This window comes from Theobroma cacao, chromosome 4, assembly GCF_000208745.1.
Source record: "Theobroma cacao cultivar B97-61/B2 chromosome 4, Criollo_cocoa_genome_V2, whole genome shotgun sequence".
NCBI lineage: Eukaryota > Viridiplantae > Streptophyta > Magnoliopsida > Malvales > Malvaceae > Theobroma > Theobroma cacao.
In genome coordinates, this window is record NC_030853.1 from 18928908 (window position 1) to 18942522 (window position 13615).

At 33.9% G+C, this 13615-nt stretch overlaps 1 protein-coding gene across 1 annotated transcript; it reads left to right on the forward strand.

The window, feature by feature from the left end:
- Positions 3201-4281, forward strand: LOC18601808 (E3 ubiquitin-protein ligase RING1-like). The gene has a single exon (XM_007032876.2). The coding sequence runs from the start codon at positions 3647-3649 to the stop codon at positions 4088-4090; it is 444 nt and encodes a 147-aa protein (XP_007032938.2). The 5' UTR covers positions 3201-3646; the 3' UTR covers positions 4091-4281.

Consider the following 13615-nt stretch of genomic DNA (forward strand, 5'->3'; position numbering starts at 1 on the left):
AAGAGACCTTACAACCATAAGGGTGCTCAATGGGTGAGCCTTGTCTATATTAAAAGGTCTAAGCAATCTCTCAATATATGCTGACTGATGGACAAGTATTCCATATGCTTGTGCTCAAGCTCTAAATCAAGACAAAGTTTGGTTTTACCCAAATCTTTAACTTTAAACTCCCTTTTTAAATATTCAGCAGTTTTAGAGAACTCTTCTAAAGTTTCAATCAAATTTATATCATCGACATCAACTGCTATAATAGCAAATCTGGTTTCAGATTTCTTAACAAACATGCATGGGCAGATAAGATCATTTTTTACCCTTCCTCGATTAGGTACTTACTTAAATACTGATACCACATACGACAGGATTGCTTTAACCCATATAAAGATCTTTGCAACTTTATTGAGAATAAGTTACAGGGGTGTATGCTTTCGGCATTTTGAATCCCTCAAGAATTTTCTTATAAATATCAGAGTCTAATGAATCATATAAATATGCCGTCACAACATCCATAAGACGCATTTTTAGTTTTCCAGAAACTGTTAGGCTAATAAGGAAATGAAAGGTAATTATATCCATCATAGGTGAATATGTTTCATCATAATCAATCCTAGGTCTCTGAGAGAAGCCTTGGGCAACAAGTTGAGTTTTATACCTCAAGACCTCATTTTTCTCATTTTATTTTTAACAAAGACCCACTTGTATCTAACGGGCTTTACATTATTGGGGGTTCAAGCTATAGGCCCAAAAACCTTTCATTTAGCTTGAGAAGCTAATTTAGCCGAGATTGCTTCCTCCTAGTTGGGCCAATCATGCCTTTGATGATATTTGATAATAGATTGCGGTTCATAATCATCGTTTATAATCTCATGAGCAACTGAGAGTGCAAAAGCATCATCGATGATTATCTCATTTCAATCCCAAATTTCATTACAATATGTAATGAAAATCTCAATATTCTCAAGGTCAGTGGTCTTTTCACAGATTCATGCCTCTTTAAGGGCAATATGTTTTTTTGGAGCAAGTTCAACACTAGGCTCTTCTGAAGTGGTTTCCTATTCTTCCCCCTTCATTTTTGAGAAACAGTGTCTTTTCGATCTTATTAGTCTTTCACGCTTCAAGTGTGATACTTTTGGATCCATTTCAGCCTGTTCTTCAAGAACAACAATCCTAGCTGGAATATTCATAGTTGGAATATAAAACTTTGTAACCTTAGTTGCATCATTAAATGCGTCAGGAAATCTATTGGCAATTACATTTTAATGGATTATATGTTGCATCTCATTTTCACATTTAGAAGTTATTGGGTCTTAATGGGATAGATTTTTCTCATTCCAGGAGAAAATCTCAATTGGTTTATGCTTCTTAACTATGGAAACCTTAAGTATCCTAATCGGTGGAAATACTGTTTCATCAAAATGACAATCCGCGAATCTGGTGTTAAAAAGATCACCCGTCGTTGGTTCCAAGAACCTAATAATGGATGGTGAATCAAAGCTAATGTAAATGCCCAAAAGATACCGAAGACCTACTATAGTCCTTTTTGGCGGTGCTTCAAGCACCTGCACAGTGCAACCAAAGGTGCTTAAATGTGAACTGTCTGGTTCATAGCCTAGAACCAACTGTATAGGAGACTAGCAATGGGATGCAGTCTAATTATTGTTGCCGCATGCAAAACAACATGATTTCATGTTAAATAGTTGAGCTTTGTTCTTAATAATAGAGTGCAAGCTATAATTTGGATGCACTTAATCAAAGATTCTGTTAATCCATTTTGAGTATGAATATGTCGAACCGGGTGCTCAACCTCGATTCCTAGAAAAAGCATAATACGCATCAAAGCTCTTTGATGTAAATTCACCAGCATTATCCATCGTTATGCTCTAGATTGGATAATCAGGGAAATGTGTCTGAAGCTTTACACTCTACACAAGTAAACGTGCAAAGGTGACGTTGAGCTTAGATAACAGGCAAACATGGGACCATCTTCAAGATGCATCCACTAACACCATGAAATATCGAAACGAACCACTTGCTAATTATATTGGTCCACAGATATCACATTGGATTCTTTGCAAGAATAAAGCGGATTCAAGATTTACCTTTGTCATAGAAGGTTTGGTAATGAGCTTTCTTTGTGAACAGGTTTTACAAGTATAATCTTTGGATAGTAAAACCTTTTTATCCTTTAAAGGGTGTCCTCTAGTATTTTGGATTATCTTACGCATCATCGTAACTCTCGAGTAACTTAGACAATCATGCCAAAATCCAAATTCATCGAGATTTACCAATCTCCAAGACATGGTAGTGCAGGATTCAACAGCTCTAATAGAGACACAATACAATCCTATAGTAAACTTCTAGCTTCTCATGGATGGTTTCTAGCCTATCTTATAAAAAGTGTTGTAGAGACATTCCTTATTTTTGCTTATGAATTGTCTCAAAATGGTATCTATTATAGTGTACATCTTTGAAGCTAAGTATATTCCTCTTCGATCTATTACTTAGCAATGCATCCTCGATATGCAAGATGGTGCCATTTGGCAAAACAATTGTCACATTTTTGGAGCCATTAATAATCTCAACGAGACTTGATATTGTATGGACATTTGCCTTGTGCAATGTTACACTTAAGAAAAAGTGTTTGCCACGAAGTATGGCATGTGTCGTTGCACTATTAAGCAAACAAACATCTTCACTTTTCTTAGTGATTCCCATTTGCACTTGTATTAACAACTTCAAGTGTCTTGGGGGCCAACCGTTGCTTTAGGAGACGGAAGGAGGCTCAAGTTTCGTTGTCGACTTTAGGCCAATTGGACGGTATACAAAATTAAAATCTAAATGATTGAAGAATTAAAAAAAATTACCTTCTTAGTTGGTTAGAGCCTCATGCTAATAACGTGTTGTGAAATATAACTTTTAAAGAGAAATAATAAGAATGGAAGAAGATCTTTTATTTTATTTTTTGTTTTATTATATCTGCCATTAACTACAATGCCTCTATTTATAGACACACATAGGTGGATGAGGAATGAATTTATAAAATTAAGGAGAAAGAACTTAATAGATAAGAATATACATACACCAAATGTAATCAGAAAATAAAAATATATTAACATAAATAAAGACATTAAATATAAAAAAATACATTGAATATCATTAAATACAATAAATATCCACATATTTCCTAACAAACCATACATTTTTACAATTTCAAAAATCCTCTTTCCCCTTTAAAGAACTAGTGGTTATGGCTCAATTTTCAAGCACTGACAACCTTCAACAACGCACCCAGAACCAACCCAAACGCGAACACCCAATTGCTCCGAGTCCAACGGTCTAAAACCCGTGCCCCCAGTTAGGTTTTGAGTCTATGTCTGATATAGACAGCAGGGTCTTTCAAAATGACTAATAACAGCCAGCAGACCACTTGTGGAGATCCGGGTCGGGAACCGGTTTCGATTCAAAATCTGTCAGCTACGTGAAGGAGAGAATTCCCAGGTGCATGAACTTCAAGTTGTTAGTGTCATCCAGATTGTGAAGAAGCCCAAGGTTTTGATTTGGACTCAGAAGTACCCAACCACCAGAACAATTCAAGTCTGGTCGAAATCAGTCAGGTATTCATCTGTCTCCGTATCTTCACCAGTTGAGCATGGAAATGGAAATGGAAATAGACTTGCTTTTCAATTTGGGGAATGTTGAAAATTTTGATCCTGAGCCCGACTATGTGAATTATCTATCTAATATTTATCTTAGAAACGACAACGAGTCGTCTAGCGATTTTCGAGAAAACGAGGTTGTGGTCAATGGAAGTTGTCCGGCTGCAAGTAGTGTAGTGGAAAGGCTTGTGGAGGTTAAGATTGGAATAGAAAATGATGGGTTTTGCTGTATAGTTTGTATTGAGGAATTTGAAGAAGGGGAGATAGTGAAAGGGTTGCCTTGCTTGCATTATTACCATGGGGATTGCATTATCCCATGGTTGAGAATAAGGGCTACTTGTCCGCTTTGTCGGTGCGAGTTACCTACAGATGGTGAGGCGGATGAGAGGAGTCAGGGTGGTTCAGCTGCCGCTGCTGCTGGTGGTGGCAGCGGTTAGATTAGTACTACTATTTACATTTTTTTTAGATGTTTATTTAAATGAAGCTTAGTTGTTATGATGGCGGAGGTATCCTTTATATGTAAAAGTTTCTGTAAGAAGATTTATATAAATTTCCATTCTGAATATGTAAGGCAGAAAAAAAAAAAGATTTATATAAATTTCTCTGCAGGTTATCTCGGGTGATTGAATTTCTAGTTTCACATGTGCAAAAACATAAGAATTTTTGTAGAAATCATATGCTGTTTTGTGGTTTTGATTGAACCTTTTTGGAGTCAAGGTTAGTAGTATTGTCTTTCATGTAGTCACAAAGGTCTTGAGCAGAATCTTCAAATATCTTCATTCACTAGATAATTGAGATGGAAAGGTTGGTAGATAGAGATCATGCATAACAACAAAAACAGGGTGATTGTGTTCTCCTTCTTCCTTTTCTTGGATTTCCAATGATACGAATGGTTGGCATTTGATGAAATCCTAGGCATTCTTAACTCCAAATTTAGGATTTCAAAGGAATTTGTGGAATTCACAAAGCCAATTGTAACGCCCACCCTTCTTAAAAGTTTAAGATCTCCAATTCCAAATTCATAATTCAAACATAAAATATCAAATTCATGAATTCCAACTCAGAATATTTGAAACTTAACGATTTAAGATTCAAATTTAAATCTATATTTGAACTCCCAAAGGCAATCTAATTACTCTACCTTACCTTTCTGCCAATTTACATCATTTTGAGGATGCAAAATCTGAAAAATAAATCCAAAGCCCAAAAAAAAAAAATAAAAGACAAAAAAGAGAAAATGGTAGTAATACATGCTAAGTTGGCCGGAGGCCATACTCAAAATGATATAAGGTGAGAACAAGAAGGCTATCTCCTGATCCATTGTAGAAGGTGAGAACAAGAAAAAGAAAAAATGCTCTTTCCTCCATGCAGCCGAGTGGGCTGGCTTACTTCGGAGGCGAATGCTTGTTATCGTGAGAGGGGGGGCATGCCCATGTTGGCCCAAGGGGAACAGCAGTCAAGACTCCAAAAACATTCTATTTTTCATGAGTTTGCTTTATAATTAGAAGGTTATTTCCTTCTAAGTTGTAACAGCTGTTGTATTTGTATTAAATTCAGATAAAGTTAGGGAAGTATTTAATTTGATTAGAACAGCCCAAATTCACTGAAATGTTGGTGAACTTTATTGTCAATGGAGCCGACTTCTCTTGAATCCCTGTTTCGGTTTAGATATCTGTCATTGTACAAAACTAGTGGTTAACAATATGCCAAGTAGGCCGAAATGGAAATTTTTAAAATTCCATTACTGATTTCTCTGGATAATCATCGTGTCACATTTACTTAGTAGCTTCTTACCCGACAGAAGAACAAAGAAATCTTTTTCTTTTTTTTTTTTGAATTTCCTTTCTGCGGCTGCATCTTTTCTAACATTAGTTTAATACAAGCAATTAGAGCAGGCAGAATTCATTGGAGGTGTTCCATCTCATCCATTCAAAAATCGAATTCCTTGATGTAATAATCTTTGTTATTTTATTAATGTTTCACATTTTCTTCCTACCTAAACAGATATCAAGCTTTAATATTAAACTTTTTTTGGTAATGTAATTCAGCCACCTTTCCCCCCCTCCCACCCACTGAATGCGCGTGGTAAATCACCTTTTAGGTTGATGATTCCTTCTTTTGTGAAATAAGTTAAATAAAAGAGAAGGGAAGAAAGTTATTAAATTAAATATATCATTTGCATTTTAGTTTAGATGATGTGCACCTAGCAAAGGCATAGGATTCGGTAACCTTCCGGACGTGTTTGCTTGTTTATTCATATCAAAAAATCTAATCCGTCCAACAAATTCGAAATGAAAAAGAAATTATCATTGCAGCAAGATGAACAATTTGTCTTCTGCTATAATCAGTTTTTAACACCATATATTTTATATCATATTCATAAAGTCACTGAAAATTGGTTGATGCACTGTCGGTTTTTAGGTAATGACGTTGAAAACTTTTTAGTGGCTCCATTTGTTTTCCAAACTAATAGTCAAGTTTTCATCCAATAGGGATTCTTGGTTAACATGGGAAAAAGCATCAAAGAGCACCACATTTCCTTCTCTTGTTTGCTTTTTCATGCCAGATACATTTAATTAATTCTTCGCACTTTTGTACATGATCACTTAGCCCTATCAACATCTCAATACGATTGTTCATAGGATACTGACATTTACATCGAGGAAATCAAAGTAAACGTGAAAACAGGGTCACCTTAAGTCTTTAAGCTTAACTGGTAGTATTACTTGAAACCAGTACAAACACCTAGGTGGGATTCCTCGCAGTAAATTAAACAAAATCTTTTTTTAGAGGCAATCTTGTTCACTTATCGTATAAACTTAATTAAGCATTGAAATCAACTAACCTTGTACTTATAAACGTAGAAGAATTTGAGCAAGTAATCCCAATAAGAGGTGCCTCTCCGGTCGGCTTACTTTATGACGGACATGTTCAAAGAACGTGCAAGTTGTAGATAAATCAGTGTTTTTTCCCGTACAGTTGCTGAGGTTAGCACTTATTTGTTTTCAAGCAGCACTGAAAAATTCATTTGTCTTTACACGGTGACTACTTTTTTGACTGTCTGCATTATATCAAAATTTTGTTGTTTCTGTGGACTGATCTCAAAATCCCCTGCTGCAATTCTTTTCGCCCCTGAAGTTGGACTAGGGAACATTTCTGCTTTCCTTAAAGTGACTGCTGCTGAGCACTCTACCCTTTTTTTTGAAATTTTGATCTGTTAACGAGCTAATTGTTTGAAATAATCAAAGAAATTGTTTGCAGCTCATCTTCATTAAGTTCTGCTAAGTTCAATTTCTAATGACTATGTAGCAAGGGTGGTTTATCTTTAATCACTATTCAATTTGTCAAATGTACGTGTATTAGGAGAGTAATGGAGAGAACTAAACTCAGACGTACGAGGCTTGTGTTGTGTATATATATATGTAGACAATTATTGATGACATTAGTGGAAAAAAAAAATATCTAGCCTGTTAGATTTGCTCAAAAGGAGTTATTGAATAATCATACATAGTCAAAGCAAGTCATACTTATGTAATCCACTCACTTCTTTTTTCTCCATTTGCTTTAAGTTGTTAGTTGTTACTATTGGAGTTACATCACTGGCAAAACACAACAAAAAGCTAACGTGCAAAGGAACAAACAAGTCATTATCAGTAATGGGATTGAGTCTCTCCCATGGGGTCTCATGGTGTGCTCAGAGGGCAATCAAAGAAAGCACTCATTTTCCTCTAGAACCCCCCCCCCCCCCCCCCTCCCCCTTGCAAATGGCTGTGTGGCCCTTGGGGAGTGGTTTTGGTTCAAGATTTGTAATAAGTCCCTTCTCTCTGATTCAGGCCAGGATATTTTTTTTTAACAAGGTGGGGACTGCGAATTATTTCCTCAATCATGTTAGCTTTGACAGACTATGGTAAGCTTATGTTGGCACTGCTGCTGGTGCTGGTGTGCTATCCATTTGGTTTTTGTTTGCTTGACTCCGCATTTGTAGATATGTTTAGCATTCTTTGTTCCCTTTCGGTTCCAACTTGTCCTCGCTAGCCACTCAATTTTGCCTGGCCAAAAACTAGGGCAACTTTTGTGTTTGTCTAGGACTTGTTGCCTCAATATGGCCTGGTGAAGGTGGAGCTTTTCGAGTTTTGTTTTTATCTGGCCCAAAGAGTTAGGGGATTTACATGATTTGAGTAGGATTCTAGCTCTTGAGAAATAAATCATCTTATCAACATAATTCCAGAGAAGTGGATATGACAATTTTAATTGATCTCTGGTACCCATCCTTATCATTTCAGTAAGCTCAAGTGACGAGATTTTTTAACGATTGACAGGGTAGCCCTTATGCTTGCCTAATAATCTATCATAGTTTGGGATCTTTGATATCCTTAATGCTTTTCCCAAAAACAAAAAACAAAAAAAAACCCTCCTGAACAGTATGATGGATTCTGTAAGAGCGTTCATAAGAGATAATAGGAATGCAATTCCTATGAGCTAACTCCCAATTTTTTTCTCATACGTTACTTAATTGGTTGTCACATTTCTCATTGAAAAGGATATTCCAAATTCAACGCTCTCGTGTCCCAGTTTATCAAAAAAGAAATGATCGAGACACTACTATTGATTGTATATTAACTTTTTATCGAAAAAGAGATTCCAAATTCAGCTTTCTTTTTCTCCCAAATTATAGTAAATGGTAAAAAGCAAAAGAAAAGAACAGAAAATGAAAATGAGAAGGAAAGCTAGCTCAAGGTAGGCACCTTGGACATAAATCCTTGTATTGAATATACAAAAAAAAAAAAAAAAGCTAAAAGGGATTAATCTTGGAGATCAAAATATTGTCTGACCCCAAAGATAAAAGTTAAATGTCCTTTAATTTTAGTTTAATTAAAAATTTTAATTTGAACTCCAAGTTTAATAAGTGTATATATTTAAATTTAAATATTTATTAGATACTTGTCGAAAAGGTTTTCGTGAAAAAAAAAAAAGAAGAAAAGAGAAAAAAGCATCTTCACTTCTTAAAAGCTTGATTAGACAAGTTTAATTCTCCCTCTCGTGTGGGGTATCACTACCTATCATTCTTTGGATTTAAGGAAGAACTTAATTCACTTATAGCATGAAAAGAAACTTTGGTCAAAAAACATTGGATTGTGGACAATATTGCGATTTGATGGCAAGAAGAGATCACAAAATTATATTGGAGAATGACAACAAAATTACTTTCTTGGAGCACATTGGGCAGTAAAATCTAAACTTGCGGTTGGAACAAAGGTTATGTACATTAAAGGGCGCACGTCATAGCATTCTCCAATGATGGTAAACAGGCGACTCACATGATTGGATTTGATAATTTGGTAAAGTTTCATAAGATAAATGATGAAACACATACCATCGACATGGCAGTACCACAACCATATTTTGAGTTTGAACTCAAACCATGATGATTTGATTCGTTTAATGATACGAGGTCTTCGTGAGTTTGAACTCAAACCATGATAAAAACTTGTATGCTAACATAAAACAATGCTTCTTTATACATAAAAGCACTAAAGATATAGGTAATTGTAAGTGAGATAATAATGTTATTAATAATTATTTTTTGTTAAACAAGTTTGTAATCCTCTTATCCGAAAATAAAATGTTCGAGCTCTTAACTAATTAGTTACATAAACCTAATATGACCTTGATCTTCAGTTCGGTTCTAACAATTTGAGCTTCTTTATTAATGAATTGAACAAAACTCTCTTAATTTGTGAGAGGCTAGCAAAAAATACACAAAGAAAGAAGGATTCTTTTTAGAAATATGGAGAATGGGTTTGATCTTGGGTTTTGGAAGAAGGGCACCTTTTACTCTAGAAAAGAAAAGCCCCATCTCTATGTAGGAAGATCTTAATTCTTAATTATATTCCACCAAGTAGAGGTTCGTCGTCCACACACTTATATAGGCATTTATTTGTTCCGTCATTGCTTTGATGCAGGACTAAAAAAAAATTACTATATATACAGTGAGTGCATCCTTGCTGAATTCAATTTATCAGCATCTAATTCAAACCCACCCAATATATTTTTAATGTCAGTTTCTTAGTTTAATTTAGTTTTATATATGCATAGCTCCCCTTCGACACTTGAAACATTAGCAGGTGTCTAGAAAGCATTAGTCCATGCCTTTGAACAAGACAATCTCCCAAGAAAGGGAATTTTATTTACTTCAAAACCTTCAAACAATAAGAAAAGGTAACCTCTCACTTATTGAATATATTACTAATATTTGTAGCAGACCAAACAAAGGTTTTTCAATTACTTAGGAGATTAGGACAGGAGTATGAGGCATTTGTCACAACCATGCTAAAGCCTCTCTCTTCGTCATTTCGAAAAGTCATACCTCTCTTACAAGGGCATGAAACAATGAAAACAGAGAACTCAAGTGACAGTCCTATTCACTTAGTCAAAACATGGCTTTTGTTAGCCAAAAACAGCGATACAGACCAGGTGTAGGTGGTAGAAACTTCAATCAAAGAAGCAAACAATATGCACCTGATTTTTCTTCTCAAAAAAAAGTTACGTACAAGCAATTTCCAAAGATGGAATACTAGGTGTCAAGAAACTTTTAAGATTGCACCAAGTAAAAGGATATGTTATATAAAGAGGTGTAATCAAAGTCCCAACTTGTTGTCATGGACAATGTTATTTATTGTAGAATCGATAAAAAATAAACCTTTTTGAAAATTCTCTAAGGCATACAATTAACTTTTTGTGCTACATGATTAATAATCGGGGGGTTGTAGGAGCAATAAGCTTTTGGAGTAAGGGATGGGGAGGGGATCGGAAGGAGGATTGGATCGGCTTTATGGGAATTGAGAAGCTTGCTGATTGAGGTAGGAGCCTTTACTGTGTGTTTCGGGGCCTAGTTGGGGTGGCTCCAAGAGTGCAGGGAGGGTGTTAGTCAAGACCGGACTCAGAAATTTTTTTAAGTGATCTCATAAAAATAATAATAATAATAATTAAAAAAAATAAAGATGTTAAAATTCATAAATTAGAAGTTTTAACATTAAATTAAAGAAAATGTAAATTTAGCACATTTATTTAATATTTCAAAGAAAAAATAGTTAAGATGATTATAATTGTTCATGATGATTTTTCATATTTTGAAAACAGTACATTTAGCATCAGTGTAAACACTATCGAATACATCTTTTTCAATGTATGCCATCAAACAATCATTCATCTACTCATTAAAATTTCTGAATCTTTGAGACAATTTCTTTTCTTTTAAAATATCTTTACATAACTTATTTATCTAAAAGTATAAAAACTTGTTAAAAATTACTACTCATTAGTATAAACTAAGATATTAGAATTAAATAAAATATGATCTTAAATAGCAAATTATCAAGTTCAACAACTAACAATATGACCATTTTCTATTCATCGATTAAAACTAAATATAAACATCCACAAATTACATAAAATTAAATAAAAAATCAAATAATAAAATAATATATCTACAAATAAATCAAAAAAAAAGAAAAAAACTCATAATTTCAAGATATTATTTGACATGCAATGCTATTTTAGCTAGATTATATTTAAGATTCCAAACTATCAAATTAATCAAAAAAATATATAAACATACAATATTTAATAACTTAATTTATATTGAAAATTACTTACAATTGAAACCTAGATGAGTTGTTTTGAGAGAGTGAAAAACACAATCAAGGACCAAAAAGAGAAAGGACTTGAATTTTTAGACAAAGAGAGTAGTTTAGGTTTTGACTTTTTAAATAAGATCTTAAATTATAGAGAGAAAATTTTTTGTTAGTACTTAAATTATTTTTTGATAAATCACTTTTACTTAGAGTTTTTGACCCCATTTCTTATAAAATTGTAAAAAAATTAGTGAGTTCATTAATATATTAACTACATATTCAGTACACAAACCCCTAGACTAATAATATAACAAATAAAACTTTTTAGAAATGAGTGGTATCATGTGACACCACTTCCTTCAATGTCAGTTTGCCTATGGTGTCAGTGAAGGGAAGAGATTAACAAGGGAAACATGAATAAAAAGGGGTAGAGGAATCATGAATGATGGGGGTGGCTTGTGAAGTTGACAGGGACAGAAGTGAGATGAAAGTAGGGTCAAAGTAAGAGAAGTGTCATTTGAAAAAGTTCTTGCTAAAGAGTAACAGTGAAGCTCTACATTAGACATGGGTTGTCCAAGATTGGTTGTGATGGTCTATTGGTTTTCTTGGAGATATGTCAATAAAGGATGGAGACTTTTGCTAAAAGGCTCTTTGAACAACTCAAGAATGATAGTGGGATGTTTTCTTTTATGGATTCTTTTGTTGGTATTGAGTAATAACAGTTTTAGGTTGTACGAGGACTTAAGCGATGAAAGAGAAAGGATCATTTTGCTTCAGTGGACAAGAAAGGCTTTTCAACATGGTATGGCAATGGAGTTGGCGGTGTGATGATGAGTCAGAATTGGAGTTTGGTACAGTCGCTAAGGTTCAAAGTAATGGGAACTTTATCCACCATGCAAATTGAGGAACTCACCTGAATCTAGGAGCATCCAAGACATTGTGCCTTTGATCAGTTGGTGTCAAGATGCAAAGTAGCTATCAATGGACTTTAACAAAGATTTGATCTTGGTCTTTGAAACTTTTGTATAGGTGTAGGTTTAGGATGCTTACAAGTAAGAAGCTATCTTTGTATTGGTTGATGGTGCTGTTAGCTTTAAAATTATTATAGTTTTGATTATGACAAAATGATTAAATTTGCTTGAACATTATTTGAGTTATCCTTGGCAAGTTCTTAAAATGATTTAACTCCCATACATTTGTTCTTACATGGTTATAAGTTTGACTCTTGAAGTTATTGAACTATATTTATAAGCTTGTATGACTTAGGTGTATGAGTGCTTATGATTCCCATTCATTAAAGTTTGATTTAAAGATTAAAGAAAAATCTAGATGCACTCATTAAGGAGGAGTTTTGAATATCTTTTTTAATGATGACAGAAAAGGAGAGAAGGAACACTAAGTTAAATAGAGTTTGATAGGTCTTCATATTTAATTTTTGTGTATGATGCTTAGTTATAGTTTTGTTGGATATTATGTGCTAGTTATTATGGATATTCAATATATCTTGCTTAGCTACTGTGGATATTGTATATCTTGTTTAGTTACTGTAGATGTTATAAATATTTTATTGTAAATCTTTAAAGAAAACTAGATGCCTTAACTAAGAGGGAGCAACTCATTATGCATAAAGATTTAAAGCATTCATATTGAACATAGACATTACACTCTTGATCTATGAGTGTTTTGTCATTAACAAAAATAAAAGAGAGAATGTTGACGCTATGTGTTTTTGATGATAACAAAACATTCCTATTCATTGGTGTCTAATTATATTATTTAAGTGTGTAGGAGAAAACTTAAATTCATTAATATATTTGGTATTTGAAAGCAAGTCAAGATGCTTGTTCAATTGCAAGATGGGTTAGTTGGTTAAACAAGCAAAGAAGAAAGAGCTTTAATGAAGACAAATTAGTCTTAACCGATTAACACAAATACTTAATCAATTAAAGCAATTACGGGTGCTACACTAAGAATAGAAAGAAATGTCTTACCTGGTTAACACAAGGTTTAATCAGTTAAGCGGGTGTTGGATGCAAAACAAAAGCTTTTTAATCGATTAAAAGAGTTAATTGGTCACTGGTCAAAGTTAAAGTGTCAAGAAGTGTCAAAATTCAAATTCAAAATATTGATGACTGTCCAAGGCACCAAACCAAAAGACTGAAAGTTGAATAATTCTTAATTGGTTGAAGCTCATTTTAATTAGTTAAGGATGAATGGAGAGAAGCTTCAATTAGTTAAAGGGAGTATTAATCTGTTGAATAGAGGTTGGCCAAAAATAGTGCTTGAAAATACAAAGTTATTAATTAGTTAAAGCTGTCGTTAATTGGT